Source organism: Hyperolius riggenbachi, chromosome 1, assembly GCF_040937935.1.
Source record: "Hyperolius riggenbachi isolate aHypRig1 chromosome 1, aHypRig1.pri, whole genome shotgun sequence".
NCBI classification, from domain to species: Eukaryota; Metazoa; Chordata; class Amphibia; order Anura; family Hyperoliidae; genus Hyperolius; species Hyperolius riggenbachi.
In genome coordinates, this window is record NC_090646.1 from 581,651,089 (window position 1) to 581,673,615 (window position 22,527).

At 43.4% G+C, this 22,527-nt stretch overlaps 1 protein-coding gene across 1 annotated transcript in view; it reads left to right on the forward strand.

The window, feature by feature from the left end:
- MCCC2 (methylcrotonyl-CoA carboxylase subunit 2) overlaps positions 1-9,190 on the forward strand; it is a 95,909-nt gene extending 86,719 nt beyond the window's left edge. The window contains exons 16-17 of the mRNA XM_068248214.1: positions 3,004-3,089; positions 8,988-9,190. Of these exons, the coding sequence (XP_068104315.1) occupies positions 3,004-3,089; positions 8,988-9,105 (204 nt within the window). The 3' untranslated portion in view covers positions 9,106-9,190. The remainder of the gene's footprint in view (positions 1-3,003; positions 3,090-8,987) is intronic.
- Positions 9,191-22,527: the final 13,337 nt, after the last annotated feature.

Sequence of the window (22,527 nt, forward strand, 5' to 3'; positions counted from 1 at the left end):
CATGTAAAACAGAATGCCTTCATCAATGAGGTTTTTGTACTCCTATACTTTGAACAATAGTGTACCTTAGGAAATCTGGTCCCCAGTGCAAGTTTTACATTGGGCCCCCTCAAGCGCTCAATGCATAACAATTGATGTGGAGCACTGAAACCTGCCAAGGACAGCTGCAGTGTCAGAGTGGTGTAGGCTGGGGAGGAGAACAGCAGAGCTGGGACTAGATCCTCCAGCACCCAAGGCTGAGGCACTGAAGTGCGCCCCCCCCCATCCCTCCCACACAGCCATCACACACTGCTTGCTATTAGATTAAAGCGGAACTGTAGATTGCTAATAAACACAATGTTTCACTTACCTGAGGCTTCCCCAAGCCCCCAGCAGCTGTCCTGTCCCGCGCTGCTCCTCGACGAGCCTCCGTCCTCCCGCCGTCAGCTACTTTCGGTTTCGCCGCCGGGTCACTACGCCCACACGGCTCTGGCCACGCGTATCCTTTCTTCGCGTTCCCTGCTATTGCAGAGGGGAACACGAAGAAAGGTTACGCTTGGCCAGAGCCGCGCTGGCATCGACTTACAAGTCGAGGTGCGGGACCGAGCGGCTGCGGGGGAACGGAGACTCGTTGAGGAGCGGCGCGGGACAGGACAGCTGCTGGAGGCTTGGGGAAGCCCCAGGTAAGTGAAATATTGTGTTTATTAGCAATCTACAGTTCCGCTTTAAGAGGTGCCCCAGGGCCCTCAACCTTCCCAACACCTTAATCTCCAGTTATCTGGATTGCAGTCACTGCCATGTATCACCTTTTCTTATTTCTCTCTGCTTCAAACACAATAGGGGAATGATAGCTGAGTGAGTTGTGCGCCCCCTCCTACACTGTGCCCTGAGGCTGGAGCCTTTCTCGCTTCTGCCTTAGCCCGACCATGAAGAACAGTCTATTAATGGTTACAACTAATCAAAGCACATACAGAGGTGCTCATTACCAGCTGAGCACCAATAAAAGATCTGATAAAGGGGTTGATGGAAGGCCTCTCTGGTCCAGGGGCCCTGGTGCGGTCGCTACCTCTGCATCCCCTATTGATGATCCGTTTTTTAGTTGCTAACCTACTCACATCAGAAACTATGGGGATACTGAAGGGGTGCTCTGCTTTCACATACAGGTAATCTACAACATTCAACTGGAATTTTTACATCATCTTGTGTTCTTATTAAATTAAAAACCCTAATTTCTGACATTGCAACATCAATAAAATCACTGTGGTCTGTCAGGCTTTGAAGGTAATGTGAATTTTACTCATTTTGATAAATGAATTTAGGTTTCACGCCAATTTCATTACTTAAGATCTTCAATAATGTCGGGATGTGTCTGCTTGTTGGCATTCATATTGCAGATGTAATTGTTTGCCTCGGGGCGGTGTGCTGTCATGCTCAGAGCCCAGCTGACCTTTTCCTGTCTTGTTTTTCAGCCGCATTGACAGGTTAGCAAACGGTTTTCATCCAGTTCTGTTATTTCATTTATTCTAATAAAGAAGTTGTATAAAAACACCTTTTTGTTAATTAAAGGGACCCTGAGCAGGTGATAAAAACAGATTGTATACTTACCTGGGGCTTTCTCCAGTCCATCGTAGGTCACGAGGTCTCCCGGCGTCCTCCTGGCTTCTTCCCTGGTCCCGGCTCCAGTTATATGTCGACTTCGGCCTGAAGGCATTACGACGGCCGGCGTAAGAGTTGTGCTCATGTGGGGTTCAATCTTAGAGAACACGTAGCTGGCCAGCATAATGCCCCAATACACGGAAGCGGGAAACAGACCTGACGATTTCAGGCCCGAGGTTGTCCTGTACTGGGAGCCAGGACCAGGGAAGGAGCCAGGAGGACGCTGGGGGACCTCGCTGCCTGTGGTGGGCTGCAGGAAGCCCGAGGTAAGTGTAAATTTTGTTTTTATCACCTGCTCAGAGTCCCTTTAAATGTTACAAAGGAAACCCTCTTAAAAGTTTTGCTACTACTTTCCTCTTGCGTTTTTTGGGCATCCCATCGCCCGTTCCCTACAATTCCTCCTCTTTCTTTCTCTTTTCCTCTCTTCTACTTCTCTACTGTCTTGGGGCCAGTGGGCCATAGGCCTATCTCACAAGATTTTTTATGTTTCATGTCAGGTATCCAAGAAATGATACTTATGCCTTCAGACCACTATATTTCTGAAGGTTTCCTATGTTTATTTTCTACTTTCTTTTGCATTTGCTTAAAGAGAGACTGAAGCCTTGAAAATGACCTGTTTGTATTAGCCAGTCCTTTTCAGCATCAGTAGTATAGATGAAACGCTGCATTCCCGTGGCTAAACAAGGCCTTAATCACCCCGAAATCCCCAGGGCAAATATCGGGACTCCTTCCTGTTAGAGGCAGAGCGTTGAGCAATAGCTCTGCCTCTATTTGCGTCAATCCCCGCGGATTGCCGCTTCCTCCTGCCCCTCTGTTTTCTTTTACTGAGAGGGGCGGGAGGAGGCGGAGATTCGCAGGGATTGACGCGACTGGAGGCAGAGCTACTGTCCAAAGCTCTGCCTCCCCCGGGCAGCAAAATCCACGACTTTAGGGGAATAAAGGCCTCGTTTTACTGCGGGAATGCGGCGTTTCATCTATGCTTTAATGCTGAAATGGACTGGCTAATAAAAACAGGTAATTTTCAAGCCTTCAGAGTCTCTTTAACCACTGACATTTTTTGTTTTATGTTACCCTGCTTGTAAGTGTGCCTTTTCTTGTTGCAGATAAAAGATTGAATGTTAAAAAATAAAACTCACGTTAATTTACAGGAAAAGTTTTCTTTTATGTGTGGATAGAATGTCTTTTAATAATACTCTTATCTATCATGAAATACTGTTGCAAAACTGATATTAACCCATTTTTAGTTACTTCATATTGTGCATAATTTTTCCTCCCTGTACTTACGAGGTGGTTGTACATAAAAGAGAGATGTACTTCTACAGGCCATAAAATAGCTAACTGTTCTGATTTTCATGCTTTCCATATTAGTTTTCAGAAGCTGAAGAAGCTGCGTTGAAGGAACCAATCATCAAGAGGTTTGAGGAGGAGGGGAATCCATACTACTCCAGTTCAAGGTGAGGTACTGCTGATATCATCACAGGAAAGACTTGAATGTGTACCTGAAGTGAAGTATAACGGTACATTAAAATCCTGGGGTCCTTGAAGTGTTGTGTGGCACTTACTGCTGCGCTGTGCCTCTAGGGTTGCTCTTGTTCCCTGTTCTTGAAGGTATTATTATCTGACTCCCCAGGGGCAGTCACTCCTCTCATCTGTGGCCGTGCACAAATGTATACAAACTGGGAATGTGCGCATTCCAAGCTGTGCATACCCAGTAAGTGTGAAAGCGCATCTGAACTGGGCGAGTTCACAAACCCCATAGGGAGGAGTCTGAGTCTGATGGGGAACTAGGAACAGCGTGGTGGGGAGAAATTGAGGGAGTCACCAAAACGGGAGTGAGCCTGTCTGCTCTCATTTATGGATTGTAAATGCAATTACTTTTTATTACTATTAGATTTAAAAATGTTTACACTATTGGGAGCTCTCTTTATTCTGAAGTGATTGCTGAACAAAACAATGCGTTGAAAGAAACGAAGGACCTTTAGTGACCTGAGAGATGCCAGGAGGGGTGGGGGACAGCCAGTGAGCGTCCCAATGTGTAAACAGAGCTAAATAGGGGTCTCAGCAGCCGGTGAGTGTTTAAAGAGAACATGAACTGAAAATTAAAAGTCAAAATAAACATAAACACATCATACTTTCCTCCTGTGTAGTCTACTCATTAATCTTTCTCTTCTCCTGCAGGACTGTGATCAATGGAATTCTCTGTCCTCCATTTTGAAAATGGCTATTACACCATAGCCACTTTTAAACTGTAATGTCACCCACATGAGCCATAGGGAAGCATGGACATTACCTTGCACATTCAGTTGTAACTGACAGCAACGGGTACATTTCAGTTCTGACAAAATATTGTCAGAACTGGAAGGGATCACTGTAAGCAGAAAATGGTGAGCTTCTGAGAGGAACTGACGGTGAGGTAAGTATGTCATATTCAATTGCAGCTACGTCATATGTTTATTTCAAATAATTTTACTCAGTTCAGGTTCCATTTAACTACCGGGGCCCATACGGAATAAACCTTTTCTCCTTAGTTTTCTCTAAGTTGATATTTTTTCACCTTGTCAATAAAATGCCATTTAACCACTTTACCACTGAGGGGTTTTACCCCTTGAACACCAGAGCAATTTTCACCTTTCAGCGCTCCTTCCATTCATTTGTCTATAACTTTATTATTACTTATCGCAATGAAATGAACTATATCTTGTTTTTTTCGCCACCAATTAGGCTTTCTTTAGGTGGGACATTATGCCAAGAATTATTTTATTCTAAATGTGTTTTAATTGGAAAATAGGAAAAAATGTGGGAAAAATTTATTATTTTTCAGTTTTCGGCCATTATAATTTTTAAATAATGCATGCTACTGTAATTAAAACCCATGAAATGTATTTGCCCATTTGTCCCGGTTATAAAACCTTTTGAATTATGTCCCTATCACAATGTTTGGCGCCAATATTTTATTTGGAAATAAAGGTGCATTTTTTTCTGTTTTGCATCCATCCCTAATTACAAGCCCGCAGTTTATAAAGTAACAGTGTTACTCTTGACATAAATATTTAAAAAGTTCAGTCCCTAAGGTAACAATTTATGTTTTGTTCTTTTTTTTTATTGTAATTTTTTTTTTAATTACAAAAAAATAATAATTGGGGAGTGTGGGAGGTAATGAGTTAATTTATTGTGTAAAACTAATGTATTTGTATATGTAAAATGCTTTAGGGTGTAGTTTTACTATTTGGCCACAAGATGGCCACAGTGAGTTTGTTTACATGCAACCTGTAAGCGTCCGGAAGGACGCTTACAGGAAGCACTACGAGGCTGGGAAAATCACAATGATCGCGCTGTTTCTCAAAGAAGCAGCAGATCATTGCGGGGGCTTAGATCAACGAACGGGAATGGATTTTCCCGTTCATTGATCTCCGGGCGAGCGGGCGGCGGCGTGCACGAGCGGCGGGAGCGCGGACAGCGGCGGTAGCGCGGAAGGTACGGATTTCTCCGTCTCTTGTTTTTTTAGGGGGGAAAAAAGGGACGGAGAAATTCGTACCTCTGGAGGTAAAGTGGTTAAGCCACCAGGAAGCAAGAAAATACACTGAATAATCTTGACAGTACTTTTCCAACTACTTTTGGTATTTTTGCAATTGCACAGTGCGAAAAATGTATTTTAAACAGAAAATTAAAAATTATCTCCTGGGAGAAAGCTGAGGAGAAAAAGTGAATTGTATATGGGCCCGGGTGTGGTGGAGGCCTTTCTCTCATCACAAGCAAGGTGTTGTGAAGCACAAGGGAAGAAAGAGAAAGCATTGTGGGCGTGTGTGTATTTGAATAGTGTGGTTCGGTGATCTGGTTTTCCTTTCAGCCAGTGTTTTTGAACAGTGGATTTTGTATGGTGCATGACAAAAAAAAAAAAAACAATTTATCAAGCAAAAAGAAAGAAAAAGGAAAGACGTACGCAAGTGTTTATATTTACAGGGCATGCACGGTTCATGAAATTGCGCATGCCCAGTTCAAATGTGCTTGTTAATGGCCTCTGCGAATTTCCTTGATATTAAAAAGAAGATATGTTGGAACGGGTAACAAGAGGGACCCAGGGAGCAACACACAGCAGTAAGTGCTTTACAAAACTTATAAGAGCACCGCCTTTTATTTAACTCAACCTCTTGAGGACCATGGTGTTAAACCCCCCTAGTGACCAGGCTATTTTCTGCTTAATTGGCCACTGCAGCTTTAAGGCCAAGCTGCAGGGCCGCGCAACACAGCACACAAGTGATTCCCCCCACCAACAGAGCTCTCTGTTGGTGGGGTCTGATCGCCCCCCTGTATTTATTTATTTTTTTAAATAAATATTTATTTGGGTTTTTTTTGTATTTTTATATATTACTATTTTTTTTATTTTTTTTTTCAAATCCCCTCCCTCCCCCAACCGGCCAATCACGGCGATCGGCTGTCATAGGCTTCTGCCTATGAGAGCCAATCACTCTCTTGTCCTCCAGGGGGACAGCCATGTCACACGGCTGTCCCCAGTACAGCGCTTTCGCTGTGTAACAATCTTCCGCTCAGAGACAGAAGGCGGAGCTCCGCCCACCAAGCAGAAGATGTGCGCGATTTCCTGCAAACTGCTGCCCCACGACTTTACGCCGATCGGCGTTAGGCGGTCCTGGGGCTGCCGCCGCGCCCATGCCCATCGGCGTGACGCGGTCGGCATGCAGGGTTTTTTTGCTGCAGGTTTGCTTTAATGCGAGAAATTGATATTTACTGTTGTGTGTGTGTGTCTGGGTTTTTTTTTTTTTTTTTTTTGGTATCTCAAAGAAACCAGTTATAACTGCAAGGTTTACATAGTTCACTGTTTTCCTACAAAAATGAGTGGAGGCATTTCAGACACACTTTCACACTGTGGGCACAAGTTTCCTCTCAACAGGATCACTAGTGTACCACTATACAGTCCTGGCCAAAAGTTTTGAGACTGTCAACAATATTGGAAATTAGAAAAGTTGGTGCTTAAGTTTTTATAATGGCAATTTGCATATACTCCAGAATGCTATGAAGAGTTATCAGATGAATTGCATAGTCCTTCTTTGCCATGGAAATTAACTGAATCCCAACAAAAACCTTTCCACTGCATTTTATTGCTCTCATTAAAGGACCTGCTGAAATCAATTCAGTAATCGTCTTGTTAACTCAGGTGAGTATGTTGACGAGCACAAGGCTGGAGATCATTGTCAGGCTGATTGGGTTAGAATGGCAGACTTGACATGTTAAAAGGAGGGTGATGCTTGAAACCCTTGATCTTCCATTGTTAACCATGGTGACCAGCAAAGAAACGCGTGCAGCCATCATTGCCTTGCATAAAAATGGCTTCACAGGCAAGGATATTGTGGCTACTAAGATTGCACCTCAACAATTTATAGGATCATCAAGAACTTCAAGGAAAGAGGTTCAGTTCTTGTTAAGAAGGCTTTAGGGCATCCAGCAAGCGCCAGGATCGTCTCCTAAAGAGGATTCAGCTGCGGGATCAGAGTTGCAACCAATGCAGAGGTTGCTCAGGAATGGCAGCAGGCAGGTGTGAGCGCATCTGCACGCACAGTGAGGTGAAGACTTTTGGAAGATGGCCTGGTGTCAAGAAGGGCAGCAAAGAAGCCACTTCTCTCCCAAAAAAACATCAGGGACAGATTGATCTTCTGCAGAAAGTATGGTGAATGGACTGCTGAGGACTGGGGCAAAATCATATTCTCAGATGAAACCCCTTTCCGATTGTTTGGGGCATCTGGAAAAATGTTTGTCAGGAAAAGAAAAGGTGAGCGCTACCATCAGTCTTGTGTCATGCCAACAGTAAAGCATCCTGAGACCATTCATGTGTAAGGGTTGCTTCTCATCCAAGGGAGTGGGCTCACTCACAATTTTGCCCAAAAAAATACAGCCATGAATAAAGAATGGTACCAAAACATCCTCCAACAGCAACTTCATCCAACAATCCAACAACAGTTTGGTGAAGAATAATGCATTTTCCAGCACGATGGAGCACCGTGTCATAAGGCAAAAGTGATAGCTAAGTGGCTCGGGGACCAAAATGTTGAAATTTTGAGTCCATGGCCTGAAAACTCCCCAGACCTTAATCCCATTGAGAACTTGTGGTCATTTCTCAAGAGGCGGGTGGACAAACAAAAACCAACTAATTCTGAGAAACTCGAAGTGATTATGAAAGAATGGATTGCTATCAGTCAGGCTTTGGCCCAGAAGTTGAATGACCGCATGCCCAGTCGAATTGCAGAGGTCCTGAAAAAAAAGGGCCAACACTGCAAATACTGACTCTTTGCATAAATCTCATGTAATTGTCAATAAAAGCCTTTGAAACGTATGAAGTGCTTATAATTACATTTCAGTACATCACATAAACAACTGAAACAAAGATCTAAAAGCAGTTTAGCTGCAAACTTTGTGAAAACTAATATTTTTGACAGTCTCAAAACTTTTGGCCAGGACTGTAGTGTGTCCTGGCCAAGAACTGATCCTGGACTCTAGCACTGCAAGGCACTAGCCTCTCGACCGCTGTACTGCCCAAATGTGAACACTTGCATGTTTTTGATCTTGCAGTATGATGTGGTATTTTTCAGACTGGTTTCTTGCTGTGTAAAGAGAGCTCTTGCAGGATGGTTTATGGTACTGTAGCTGGGGGTCTTGCAGTGTAGTGTGAGCTGCTCTTACAGGCTAATATCTAGCAGAGTAGTGGAATCCCTCTCAGGCCATAATCTTGCAGTGCAGAGGAATCTCTTGAAGGCCAGGATCCTGTAGTGTAATGTGAGCTCTTGGTGGTTGGACCTTTTTTCCATACATCTTGGTCATCAATATCTATCCTGTGTTTACATGTCTTTTAATTATAAAGCAAATTAGTGGCTGGCACACATTGACCAGCTTTTAATTTATGAGAGTCATTAGCAGCCTACTGTCCTTATAGTGTTTATCAGTCTGCCTACGTATCTCAACATAAGCTGATCAATTTAGCTAAACGAACGTGTCCTTTTTCAGTGTGGGAAGACCCACGTAATGAATATTTTACATGAACAATTCATGATCTGTAGGTTAAATTGGGCAAATTTCACAGTATAGTGCAAATTCTAATGGCGCCTATTGCAGCTCCCTTACATTATCGCAATTTTCGCAGGTTGTCGGCTGGGGGTCGGAAATGATAGTTAAGCTAAGGTTAGGCATGGGGTGGAAGGAAGGGTTACGTGTGGAGAGGTGGTTATCGATGGCCACCCTTGCTGTCTGCCTTGATATTTATCTTCACAACTGAACCCGGTTTGTGCCATCATCCTGTACCAATGGTTTTGTGTAAAGTAACTTGTCTACTCTCTTTGTACCGGCAGGTTATGGGATGATGGGATCATTGATCCAGCAGACACCCGGCTGGTTCTGGGACTGAGCCTCAGCGCTGCTCTGAACGCACCAACACAGAAGACTCAGTTTGGAGTTTTCCGAATGTGAATCTCCCTGGAACCACCACACACTGACACACCTGTCCTTTCTAAGAGCTTTCCATCATGTAGAATAAAACTTTTTATAGAACTCACCCTGTGCTTTATTTACATACTGAAGTTACAGGAGAACACCATCGAATGACAAATACTAATAATATTGCCTGATTCTGTGGTGCCTACTGCAAACTATGCATTTCTACACACACCTGATTTAAATATTTAAACACAGATTAGCCTTGAAAGAGGAAAATAAATAAAACATAACTTTTAATGAACAATCAAAGATAAAAAAGTGTTTAAACATTATTACACGTTGTCAAGTACTTTATGAATAAAAAAGAAGTGTTAAGGTGTCCATTAACGGTACAATTTTTTCATCAGATGCAATCTTTCAGCGCACTTTTTACCATCATAAGCAATCGGAAGGTACGTGTCCATTGTTCCTATAAACTGGTGAATTAGGGCATTTTCTCTCTTCAGATACGATTGTGAAATCCAACTTACGGGTCGATTACATTTTCTGTTCCTATTGATCAAAGAATTGTTTTACATTGATTTTCAAGACACGCTGTGCAGTTTTCTGTACAATTCGATCGTAAAAAAAGTGCGTCAAAAGATCGCAACTGAGGAAAAAATTGTACCGTTAATGGCCAATCTCCTGAACTATCAACCTTATGATGGATTGGATCAGGTCCGATAATGGTGCTGATCGATGGTGAATAATGATTCTATCAATCCTTCATCAAATCTTTGAACAATTATTTTAGTCTGATCGGATTGCTTATGATTTTCCCCTCTGTTGGTAGGCCCAAACGATTGTTTCTGATTGATCTCAGTGATCGGACAATCGTCAATCTTAGGGGAATGCAAGCAAGTTAACCATCTAAGACTCTGATAGACTCTGAACCACCCACTGACTGGTTAGTTGTGTCTGCTTTTGGTCTCCTAAGCAGTCAGCAAGTACGGTATTTTGTTAGCATGTTTGTGTGCATCTCACAGAACTCCTTGGTTACGGTTGCTCCTTAATACAGTACTGAGAAATCCTTCACTTGGAAAAGAGATTCAGCCAGTGAACTAAAAAAATGCCGATTGTGGCTCAGAAATATATTAAGCAGTGAAAGTAGAAGATGAGCCTGGCTGACAGGGTTTTGGCAAAAAAAAAAAAAAAGATGGCAAATCTCCCATTCCTGTTATGGCAGGTTCACTTTAAAGTGGGGATAGGTGAGATTATGCTGTAATGCATTACCTCTTAACACATTTTCCACCGCTTCTTTACGTACTTCCATATCTTTATTTATTTTTGGCCTTTGGAAGTACTATGGATACTTGGTTTAGTTTATCAGGCCTATTCTCCTGTATGCCTCGCGTTTGTTTGTTTTTATCTTCACTTAGCGTTCACTTCAGATTTTACACCCTTATTTACTCATCTTTGTTGGCGTATTTTTGCCTCCATCCTATGCACCAACAATAAGTGTGTAAGTTGCACCCTGTCACAGATTTTTTTGTCCACAGGGCCCTGCTTTTACACTTTACCTGTAGCCTTTTGCATGTTATGGAAGGCTTTAAAACATTTTTGGCCACTAGGTGGTGTTATTTTTCATCACCTGATCGCCATATTGGCGACTGCTTGTTACAATAGTAATGCCTGTTAGCAGGTAAGTACAGGCGAATAGCATTACGCCTTGGAGACGTAACTGTAACGCGTATATGAGTAATCATATACGTGTCCGCATTTCCAAATGTACACCATCAACGGAAATGGTAGGTGGATTTTCGTGATGTTTGCGGAAATGAGTATTTACCCAGGACGCTCTATAGCTGTCATCAGCCTCCATAGAAGCGCTGTTTTGCGCGAAACGGACGTCACCCTCTACCCTACTGCTGCCCACCAGGACCGGTATGTGTACCTCCATTGTTTGTTCCTGCAACTGATGTATTTGTTATTGCTGTTCAAGCAGACCATTACCACAATAAATCAGCCATCTGCAGTGCCGTCCTTTTCCTTATTGCCTCTCCCTATCTTATCACTGTAAAGTGGAACTGAACTATTACACAGAAGGAAAACAAAGAGAAATGCACCCTGTATGTATGTAGAGAGTTTGGCCTGTCCGATTCCCTCTCATCTGTGACTAATCACAAGTGTGATTTGATCTCTCAGCTGTGTCTGCTCAGGAATCTCGGCAGAGGAGCTAATTTGTAAACACGGGATGGTAACAATATGTCTATTTCCATTAAAGCAGGAAGTGGAAACATTCCAGATTGTTTGCAGGATTTCTATCAGTTGTAACAAAGTTTTTCTTTAAAGGCCAACTTTTGTCTGTTCATTCAGTGCTACTATACAGCTTCCTGTCTATGGATTGCCCATATCTACAAGGAACCTCCACCATGCTTCACTGTTGCCCGAAGACACATTATTATACTGCTCTCCAGGCATTAGGAAAAGAAACTGCCAGTGACTTCTGCTACAACCAAACCTAGAGCAACTGCTGTAATTTTTCTGCACCTCTATACTTATGTTTTCCGGCATAGTTTCTTTGTCTTGTTTCCATGTCAGAGGTACAGCATTTTGGCCACAATTCTGCTGTGAAGTCCTCTTCTGGACAAACTGACATGGGTGATCCTTGGGTCCCACAGGTCTCTTTTCAACACGTAAATTAGCCCCATTAGGGAAGTTGCTAAATTAAAACATCTCTTTTATTAAATATGATTAAAAACGACTTACATATTAATCTAGAGATTGATTGTGACCATATCAAGGGCAGGGTCAAATCTGTGAAATTAGGTCCCTCCTTAGTATACAATTAAATTAGTGGGACCTAAAGCCCTGTACCCTTGAAAGAAAAGGCTACTATTTACATACAGACCCCCCGACCAACCTAACACGTTTCACCCCCCTTAATTGGAGGCTTCATCAGAGGAAAAAGTGTGCAGTGCTAAGGGTGCAAGTTTCATTGTGCAAACACAGTATTCAAAATTACATTTACATCTAGATACAATCAATCAGAGCGACATGCTCTCTTGCTGCTTGTACAGTGGAGGAAATAATTATTTGACCCCTCACTGATTTTGTAAGTTTGTCCAATGACAAAGAAATGAAAAGTCTCAGAACAGTATCATTTCAATGGTAGGTTTATTTTAACAGTGGCAGATAGCACATCAAAAGAAAAATCGAAAAAATAACCTTAAATAAAAGATAGCAACTGATTTGCATTTCATTGAGTGAAATAAGTTTTTAAACCCCTACCAACCATTTAGAGTTCTGGCTCCCACAGAGTGGTTAGACACTTCTACTCAATTAGTCACCCTCATTAAGGACACCTGTCTTAACCTCCCTGGCGGTTTATTTATTTTGCCAGGGAGGCTGCAATGGGGTTTTTTTTAAATAAAAAAAAAAATATTAGCAATGAGCGGCCTATCTTGTTTCGCTTTCCTCGTCGCCATGGCGACGAGCGGAGTGACGTCATGGACGTCAGTCGACGTCCTGACGTCAGAGCCGCCCGATCCAGCCCCTAGCGCCGGCCGGAACTGTTTGTTCCGGCTGCGCTGGGCTCGGGCGGCTGGGGGGACCCTCTTTCGCCGCTGCACGCGGCGGATCGCCGCGGAGCGGCGGCGATCGGGCAGCACACGCGGCTGGCAAAGTGCCGGCTGCGTGTGCTGCTTTTTTCAGAATGAAAATCGGCCCAGCAGGGCCTGAGCGGCGACCTCCGGCGGCATACCCCGAGCTCAGCTCGGGATTACCGCCAAGGAGGTTAACTAGTCACCTGTATAAAAGACACCTGTCCACAGAATCAATCAATCAAGCAGACTCCAAACTCTCCAACATGGGAAAGACCAAAGAGCTGTCCAAGGATGTCAGAGACAAAATTGTAAACGTAAGTAGGACCGGCACCACTCTTGTCAATAGTATCAAAGCTCTTTTATTGTGTCAAAAATGGCATAGCAATGACAGACGCTGTTTCGGGACTCAGCCCTTTCTCAAACTGCAATAGCCTAAATATACACTGTGCACAACACCTTTAAATACACCCACCCCCAATAAAAACACCAATGGGTGTCCTGCTGGGTGGAGCCTGAGTGGCGGACCTGATGGGGAACAGTTAACTTAATATGCAAACTAGCTGAGGCATAATCAAAGCGCTTACCTGTCAGCCATAAGAAAATTCAACTGACGCGCATACACAGGAAGCCGCACGGAGGGGGAATACCATGACGCCAGGCAACCTCCGCCCCACGTGCCGCTTGAACCAATCAGCGGCCACTGGGCTACAAGAAGTCCCCAGGCGCCCATGAAGCGCATCTTCATGCGTCCCACCTCTAACAAAACATCCGGAACTTGGCGGAAATTACGTGCGCGCGTCTGACTGGGTCACTCGTAACTAGGCAACAAGCCTGGACATATACATGGCCCAGAATTAAGCAGACTATCTCTCCATATCATGGCCACAGTGGGGGGCACCACGACACGTCACAATAGACATAGATAAACATCCCCCCGCTCATGTGAGCGCGGACTAACACGATATATAACAAACATGACGGTCGCCCACCTAAGCCACAAGACAGAGGGAAAAAGTGGCAAAAAAGTTTAATAAAAATAAAACAAAAAAAGGAAAAAAAAATTTTTGACAGGCAAACACTTGGATACCTCACCTCACATCAGGTCAGCCACACCGACAACCCAGGGGTACCTAAAAACAAGAAATGCACAATAATCAATATAATAGTAAATATATCAATCTAACAATCAATCATCTTAGTGGACCGGTAAAACAATCCTAATCGGGAACTAATTATATCATTTGACAAATTATGTAATACATAGAGATACTCAGGCTCGTATACAAAATCCCAGATCATATTCTCGATTCAATCCTTTCGGTTCCATGGTTCTCAACCTCCTAATCCAGGCCGCCTCCTTCCTGAGCAGGGCAGTCTCCCTGTTACTTCCCCGCCAACCTATCGGAACAGAGTCAATCACCATCACTCTTAGTTGTGATACTGAATGTCTCAGAGTGGTAAAATGTTCTGAAACCGACTGGCCCTTAAGTTTGTTACGAATTGCCAATTTGTGCGATGAAATGCGTTCTTTTAATCTTTGGGTAGTCATGCCCACATACGCAAGGCCACACGGGCACTTGAGCATGTAGACCACGTAACTAGAATCACACGTATAACGCTGATGAAGAACAAACCGAGTGCCCAGGGATGGATGGGTAAACACATCACCCTTGATCACCATTCCACCATTCCACACATATGGCATCCTAGGCATGGAAACATGCCCACATTTCTGGTATTGGGCACAATCCGTTCCTTTGATTTCAGTTTGTCTCGGATAGTAGGTGCTCGTTTAAATGACATAAGAGGAGGATATCGGAACTCGGGAACAAAAGGAAAACCATCCGTGAGGACCCTCCAGTGCCTGCGGATGATCCGTGACACAGCGTCACTGCAGGCACTGAAGGTCGACACGAAGGGCATCCGAGCGCCAATCGGTTTATGCCTATCCCCACTCCGAGGTTTCAGGGTGGACACAGGGTAACCCCTCTTCCTAAATTTTTGGGCCATCTCTTCCTTACGTGACTCACGTACCGGTTCATCACTGACTATCCTCTCAACTCTACTCAATTGGCTAGAGGGGATACTATTCTTAGTACTCATTGGATGAAAACTCCTATAATGGAGTAAGGAGTTACGATCAGTATCTTTAATATGTAAGTCAGTCGCAAGACGTGTCCCCTCTCGTGCAATCAATACATCCAAAAAGGAAATGGTCCTCACATCACTGTGAGATGTTAACCTAATATACGGACAAGAGTCATGTAACTGAGACATGAACTCAATCAAGGTCGAATGCGGCCCCCTCCAAATGCAGAAAATATCGTCAATAAAATGCCACCAGCATAATGAATGCCGGTGGAATAATAAATTAGCATAAACAAACGCCTCTTCATACAGGCCCATGTATAAGTTAGCATAGGAGGGGGCCACATTCGACCCCATGGCAGTTCCCCGCCGCTGTAAGTAGAATTGTCCCTTGAACTCAAAATAATTGCACTGGAGGACCACCTGTAACAGACTCACACAAAAGCGTCTCTGATCTAAATTCAGGTCAGTTCGTGTCATCAAGAACCAGTCTACTGCCTCCACACCCCCATCGTGAGGGATGGAGGTGTAGAGGCTCTCGACATCAAGGGTCACTAGAAGCACCTCTTCTTCAGGAAGTACAATCTCCCTCAATTTCTCCAGAAACATAGACGTATCTCTTAGATATGTAGGAATGGCCTGAACCAGTGGCTGTAATACCGAATCAAGAAATTTGGCTAGTGGCACAAAAATAGAACCTACGCCGGCCACAATAGGCCGACCAGGGGGATTGGAGAGGCGTTTATGTATCTTGGGGAGAGTATACAATTTTGGTGTCACGGGATATTCTTCCCTCAAAAATTTATATAGGCCCTGGTCAATCAGACCCCTCCTGAGGGCATCAGATAGAAGATTATCTACTTTTTTACTGATCCAGGACAAGGGATCACCCGGTACTGGTTGATAAACCTCTCGAACAGCCAACTGACTTAAGATCTCAGCCTCATACATGTCTGTGTCCATCACTACCACTGCCCCACCTTTGTCAGCGGGGCGGATAGTGATGGACACATTCTGTTGTAATTCCACCACTGCCTCTCTCTCACCTCTAGAGAGGTTATGATGAACCACAAAATCACCTTTTTTACACCCCTCTTCAAGTGCTCTAATTTCCTCCTGTACCTTAGAAGTAAAATTATCTATCACTGGATGACTAGGGGGAAGAAATGTGCTGGGATTTCTAAAGCCCAAAGATTTCAATCTGAAGCAACCATCGTCCTCATTATAGGCATTTGAAGGAAAAGGGGGCAAACAGGCAAAGAAATGTTTCAAGCGAATGTTCCGAAAAAAACGGAACAGTTCTTGATCTGATTAAGGTCATGGAGTGGCCTAGTCAGTCTCCGGACCTTAATCCAATAGAAAACCTATGGAGGGAGCTCAAGCTCAGAGTTGCACAGAGACAGCCTCGAAACCTTAGGGATGTAGAGATGATCTGCAAAGAGGAGTGGACCAACATTCCTCCTAAAATGTGTGCAAACTTGGTCATCAATTACAAGAAACGTTTGACCTCTGTGCTTGCAAACAAGGGTTTTTCCACTAAGTATTAAATCTTTTATTGTTAGAGGGTTCAAAAACTTATTTCACTCAATGAAATGCAAATCAGTTGCTATCTTTTATTTAAGGTTATTTTTTCGATTTTCCTTTTGATGTGCTATCTGCCACTGTTAAAATAAACCTACCATTGAAATGATACTGTTCTGAGACTTTTCATTTCTTTGTCATTGGACAAACTTACAAAATCAGTGAGGGGTCAAATAATTATTTCCTCCACTGTATCTAGAGAAATGTCATTTTGTTTGCACAATGCACTTGCACCCTTACCACTGCACTCTTTTTCCTCTGATGAAGCCTTCAATTAAGGGGGAGTGAAACATGTTAGGATGGTGGGGGTCTGTATGTAAATAGTAGCATTTTCAAGGGTACAGGGCTTTTAGGTCCCACTAATTTAATTGTATACGAAGGAGGGACCTAATTTTGCACCTGCCCTTGATATGGTCACAATCAATCTCTAGATTAATATGTAGGTCGTTTTTAATCATATTTAATAAAAGTGATGTTTTAATTCTAGCAGCTTCCCTAATAGGGCTAATTTACGTGTTGAATTTAATGATCAGGATTTGTGATTTCCCCCCCCCCCCCCACCACAGGTTTCTGCCAGCCCTGAACCGATAGCTTTTCAAACTTACCATTAAAGGGAAACGTAAGTGAAAAAAGCAGCTTAACTTACTTGGGGCTTCTTCCATTCCCCCTGCAGTTGTCCTGTGTCCTCTGCCATAGCGTTCCCAGGTGGCCTTACTGAACCTGATCGTTCTGCACATGTGCAGTAGCAATTTTTATGTACTGTGCAGGTGCAGAAAGCTCCTATGTACAGGAGCGCGATCAGATCACAGCACAAAGTTCCCTATCCAGCCCCTGTATCTGCATCCTCAACATTAATATATGGGCTCGTTTACACTACAAGAGCATTTCTAAGCGCTTTGTGATTTTAAAAGCTACTGCTAATGTTATCTCTAACGTTTAAAAATCTCTTGTAGTGTGAACGGGCCCACTGTTTCTTTTTGCTTCTACTAAAGGGCTTAAAATGCACATCTATGAATATTGATGATCATTAGCACCTGTTTGGTATAAATGTTTAATCATACACTGGGAATGAGCAGGCACATTTTTTTTAAGTTTGATCTTGGGGCATATTGGCCTATTTTCACTTACTGAACTTTGGAACCGATATGTTTTCGCATTAAAATTTGCCTTTACGCATTTCCGCAATTTCTCCAGCAGACAAGTTCTGCGCATGCACAGGTCATTAATGTTGTAACTGCGCTTCCACAGAATGCTCCTGCACATGGAAGCACAGTGGATTAGGCGCACGGCCCAAAACTGTGCATGTGCAGTGGCATGCAACCCAGCTGGATCACAGAGGGACAACATAGGGGATCGGGAGGACAGCGAAGGAGCAGACAGGCTACATGGGGCTGGAGGAAACCCCAAGTAAGTATATAGTAAATCTTTTTGCTACATTCATCTCAGGTTTACTTTAATAGCCAAGTCCCCTACATACTAGAATCACCAAATTTGCTAGGTATGCTAAGGACAACAGTGGGAACAAGGAAAAAATCTTTCAAAAATATATTGTTTAGAGAAAATCAATTTTAAATTTGATAATAAAAAAAGTTTTTTAAATGCAGTTAAATCACAGATAATGTCTACCCATCGGCAGTGAAAATTTACATATATCAATAGAAAGAGCAGTGAATTTCCTGCCAGGGGTTTCCAGGTGGTCAGTACACAGTGCAGAATGACCACCTGCAAATCCTGGGCAAATTGCAACGCTTTTGCCTGGGATCGCTGTACAGCCACAATACTGCTGTATAAGGAGCCTTGGAAAATATAAATATTAACATAAAAAATGATATACAGTCCCCCTGTTGAGTCTCTTTAACCCCTTGTCACCCATGCAGGCAGGCATAGCCAGAATGTGGATCCCGGACTGCGCGGGATGCCGCACCCAGTGCTATACCAGCCTGTGTGGTCCAAGATAGGGGGGGGCAAAGCCAATGGATCTATCACGCTGTATGCTAATGCGACTATGTGAACATGCCATTAATAATAATTGCATCATGTTAGTAGTGCAATTATATTGCTCAGACACAGCACTTCAGCGTGAAAACAGCCTCGGACTTCTGTTGGCCCACTCTGCATTTTGTAAACTTCTAAAAAAAAAAAAAACAATTAGAATTAGATATTTGTGAAAGCAGTTTTCAAAACGTTCACCGATAGATTAGATAGATAGATAGATACTACCAATTTTCCTCTTTAAATAATTGTCTGTTCGCAATAGTTTTTTACGAGGAAGCGGTCTTATCCTTTGGTGTGTCTACTGATGCACATCCTTATGGCAGAGTAGGACTTATTCCCCTTTAAAGAGACCTGTTATTGGAAAGGGTGGCAATCAATGTCAGCTGACAGATACATACTGGTTATCATTACTTTGTGTGTCAGATCTCAGGTCAATAAGTTCTTTCTGTAATGCAGATGTCTGTGGAGACCCCCAGACCTGCAGTTCAGAGGTTTCTCCCAGCAGTATTGATGTGCGTATGTGATGTACTGAGAGGTTCCTGCTAATACTTCCAGGCCTCATCTGTTCAATCACCGCCAGTTGCTGCTGGATGATATTCGATAGGCTGTATAAAACTTGTTTTCGCCGTCTCTTAATGGTAGATACTTCAGCCTGGCTGAGAGGGATCATTGTTTTCATTGGGCTCTGCGCCTTGTAATTGCCTGTGACGGCTGTAAAGTTTCAATATCCCCATCCATACGTTTTCATCAAGATAAAATATTAAACTGTAATGGGGACATCCTGGGTTTTGAGATTCCCATTGATGTTCTGATTACATGTTGTTTTGTACAAGGGCCGCTAATCTACTCTTAATTTCCATTGTATAAAAACCTGATCCATTTCGCCCCATCTGCAGCGGGTGACGCACCTGATGCTGTTTTGTTACGTCTGATGATGTGTGGTTAGTATTGTTTCTTTAGCAATACAAGCCGTACCCAAAGCAGCTGTCAGTATAGGGCTCTGGGGGGACCTTCAGTACAAACCGTGTGGCTCCCACATGGGAACATTCGCCCATCATATCACACTGTACAGGAGCATGTAGCTGTACTGCCAGAGCAGGATCATCCACAAAGCAGACCTAGGCAGTTGCCCAGGGCCTGTAGAGAGGCTAAGGGCCTGGCAGATGCTAGCCCCGACCAAATCTTACTTAAAAGAAGCCTCCTGATCAAGGCTGCATTTCATCTTCATCCTGAGTCACACTCTCATACTGTCCTTATTAGTAACACAGAGCTGCAATGGCTCTGCCTTTTGTAACGTCGTTTTTATTTCAAGAGTTAAAATTCTGAAGTAAGTACATACAAATTATACATGATATAGATTTACTCAGCATAAGAAGAAAAAGCAAAGGCACTGCTCCTTTAAGACCCCTTTGTTGCAATATGGGTAGATACAAATACATGGGGGGGTGTTTTGCCTTCACCTTTAGAGTTAAGGATGAATTCCAGTGAAAGTAATGTGATAAAAAAAAGTGCTACATTTTTACAATAATTATGTATAAATGATGTAGTCAGTGTTTGCTCATTGTAAAATCTTTCCTCTCCCTGATTCACATTCTGACATTTATCACATGGTGACATTTTTACTGCTGGCAGGTGATGTCAGTGGAATGAGATGCTGCTTTCTTTTTTGCCAGTTGGAAACAGCTGTTATTTTCCACAATGCAACAAGGCTCCCACAGTGTGATGTCAGTACCTCAGTGCTGTGAGGCGCTGACATCACACTGTGGGAGGGGTTTCACCACAAAATCAGCCATACAGAGCCCCCTGATGATCCATTTGAGAAAAGGAAAAGATTTCTCATGGAAAAGGGGGTATCAGCTACTGATTGGGATGAAGTTCAATTCTTGGTTACAGTTTCTCGTTATGGAGATCTTCCGTGCAACACATCCTCTTAACCATAAATGGATCTACAATAACCCAGGTAAGAGTCATTCAATTTTCTTGGGTCCACAATCTCAACAACCTAAAATGGGACAACAACACTTTCCCTATTATCGAGAAAGCACAACAGAGGATGTACCACCTACGGCAGCTGAAAAAGTTTGGCAATTCTCAACAATTAAAAACATGAATGGTGCAGTTGTACACTGTGCCCATTGAATCAATCATGACATCATCTAATACTATATGGTTCAGCTCCTGCTCAGTACTAGAAAAGGTGAGACTGCAGCGCATCATCCGAACTGCAGAAAGGATAATTGGCTGTAGCTTACCTTCCCTTCAGGATCTTTACGCTAGCAGGTGCAGAAATGGAGCGACCAAAATTGCCTCTGACCCCTCTCACCCAGCTCACTCCATCTTCCAGCTCATGCCTTAAGGAGTAAGATTCCGGTCAGTAGCAACTAAAACTTCTAGACACAGGAACAGCTTTTCCCGCAGGCAGTAGCCATGATTAAAGAGACTCTGAAGTCTCATTTTTTCCATGTTTTTCTAATGTTTAGCATTCTAGCCTGAAGGGAATCGCCGCCGAAAAACGTGGGTTTATTCATGGAGAAAACGACCTGCAAAGTTCCACGACTTTGCAGGTCACAGAACGTGCTGCCCTGGAGAGGCAGAGCTTTCAGCTGTAGTTCTGCCTCTCCGCAATCAATCTCCGCGGATATCCGCCTCCTTCCCGCCCCTCTCAGTGAAAGAAAGACTGAGAGGGGCGGGAGGAGGCGGCACTCAGCAGAGATTGATTGTGAAGAGGCAGAGCTATAGCCTTAAGCTCTGCTTCTTCAAGGAAGTAAAGCCCTGCGAGCCTGGGAGCTTTACAGGGCTTTTTCTCTATGAATAAACCCTCGTTTTTCGGCGGGATTGCGGCGATTCCCTTTAGGCTATAATGCTAAACATGATTACATTATAAAAACATGGACAAAATGAGACTTCAGAGTCTCTTTAATGCAGAACCATGCTAGATCTCCTAAAACTAGAAAGCATGCAGCTCAGACCTGCAAATGAACACTTCTCAAATTGCTTACTGCCACTATACTTAAATACACTGTTCTTGACGTGTAATATATAATGTATACTGTCTGTCCTTGTATTGTTTTTGTTTGTGTCTGTTAAACAAATGCCAAGTCAAATTCCTTGTAAGGCCCTGTTCACATCACAGAACGCAGGCGCGTTCCGTTCAGAACACAATGCACAGGAACGCACGTCATGTGCGTCTCTGTGCGTTGCGTGGCTGATCCCATTCACTAAAAAAGTGAATGGGACAGCCACGCATTTTTACAAAAAATGCGTGCAGCATGCGTTCCCGGACCGCACAGGTCCGGAACGCATGCAGTGTGAACATCAGACATTGCACTCTATGCAATGTCTGATGTCGTGCGTGTCGGCCACCTGCACACGTTTCCAAAACGCGACTGGAAACGCGTGCAGTGTGAACGGGGCCTGAGTGCAAACTTACTTGGCCAAATACATTGATTCTGATTTTGATTCTGATTTGGTGCCAGGAACACAGTCTATCTCTGACAGTGGAGTAGCTATAGGGGGTGCAGAGGTAGCAACCGCATTGGGGCCCTTGGACTAGAGGGGTCCTGAGGGGCCTACCCCTTAAACACAGTATTAGCTCTTTATTGGTCCTGTGCAGATAATATTCACTTCTATAGTTGATTTGAATAATAGTGATCATTAACACACAGTTTCCCATCCCCTTCTTGCTCCTCTGACACTGTGGTTGTTCTTGATTGGTTTTGGTGTGGTTTATCAATTGTTATCTATAGCATGCTTGCGGGGCCCCCAATGCTAAACTTACACTGGGGCCCATGGCTTCTTAGCTACGCCACTGATCTCTGCATATAGCCTTACTCAGGTGCAAGCATCTGGACTGGTAAGATGGCCATTACCGATACAATCCTGCTGACAAATGATCACTGTGGTAATCGATCTGTCGTGCACCTTAAAGAGGAACTCCAGTGAAAATAATGTAATAAAAAAAGTGCTTCATTTTTACAATAATTATGTATAAATGATTGTCAGCGTTTTCCCATTGTAAAATATTTCCTCTCCCTGATTTACATTCTGACATTTACCACATGGTAACATTTTTACTGCTGGCAGGTGATGTCAGTGGAAGGAGATGCTGCTTGCTTTTTTTGGCAGTTGGACCCAGCTGTAAACAGCTGTTATTTCCCACAATGCAATGAGGTTCACAGACAGGAAACTATCAGGACCATGGTCCTGA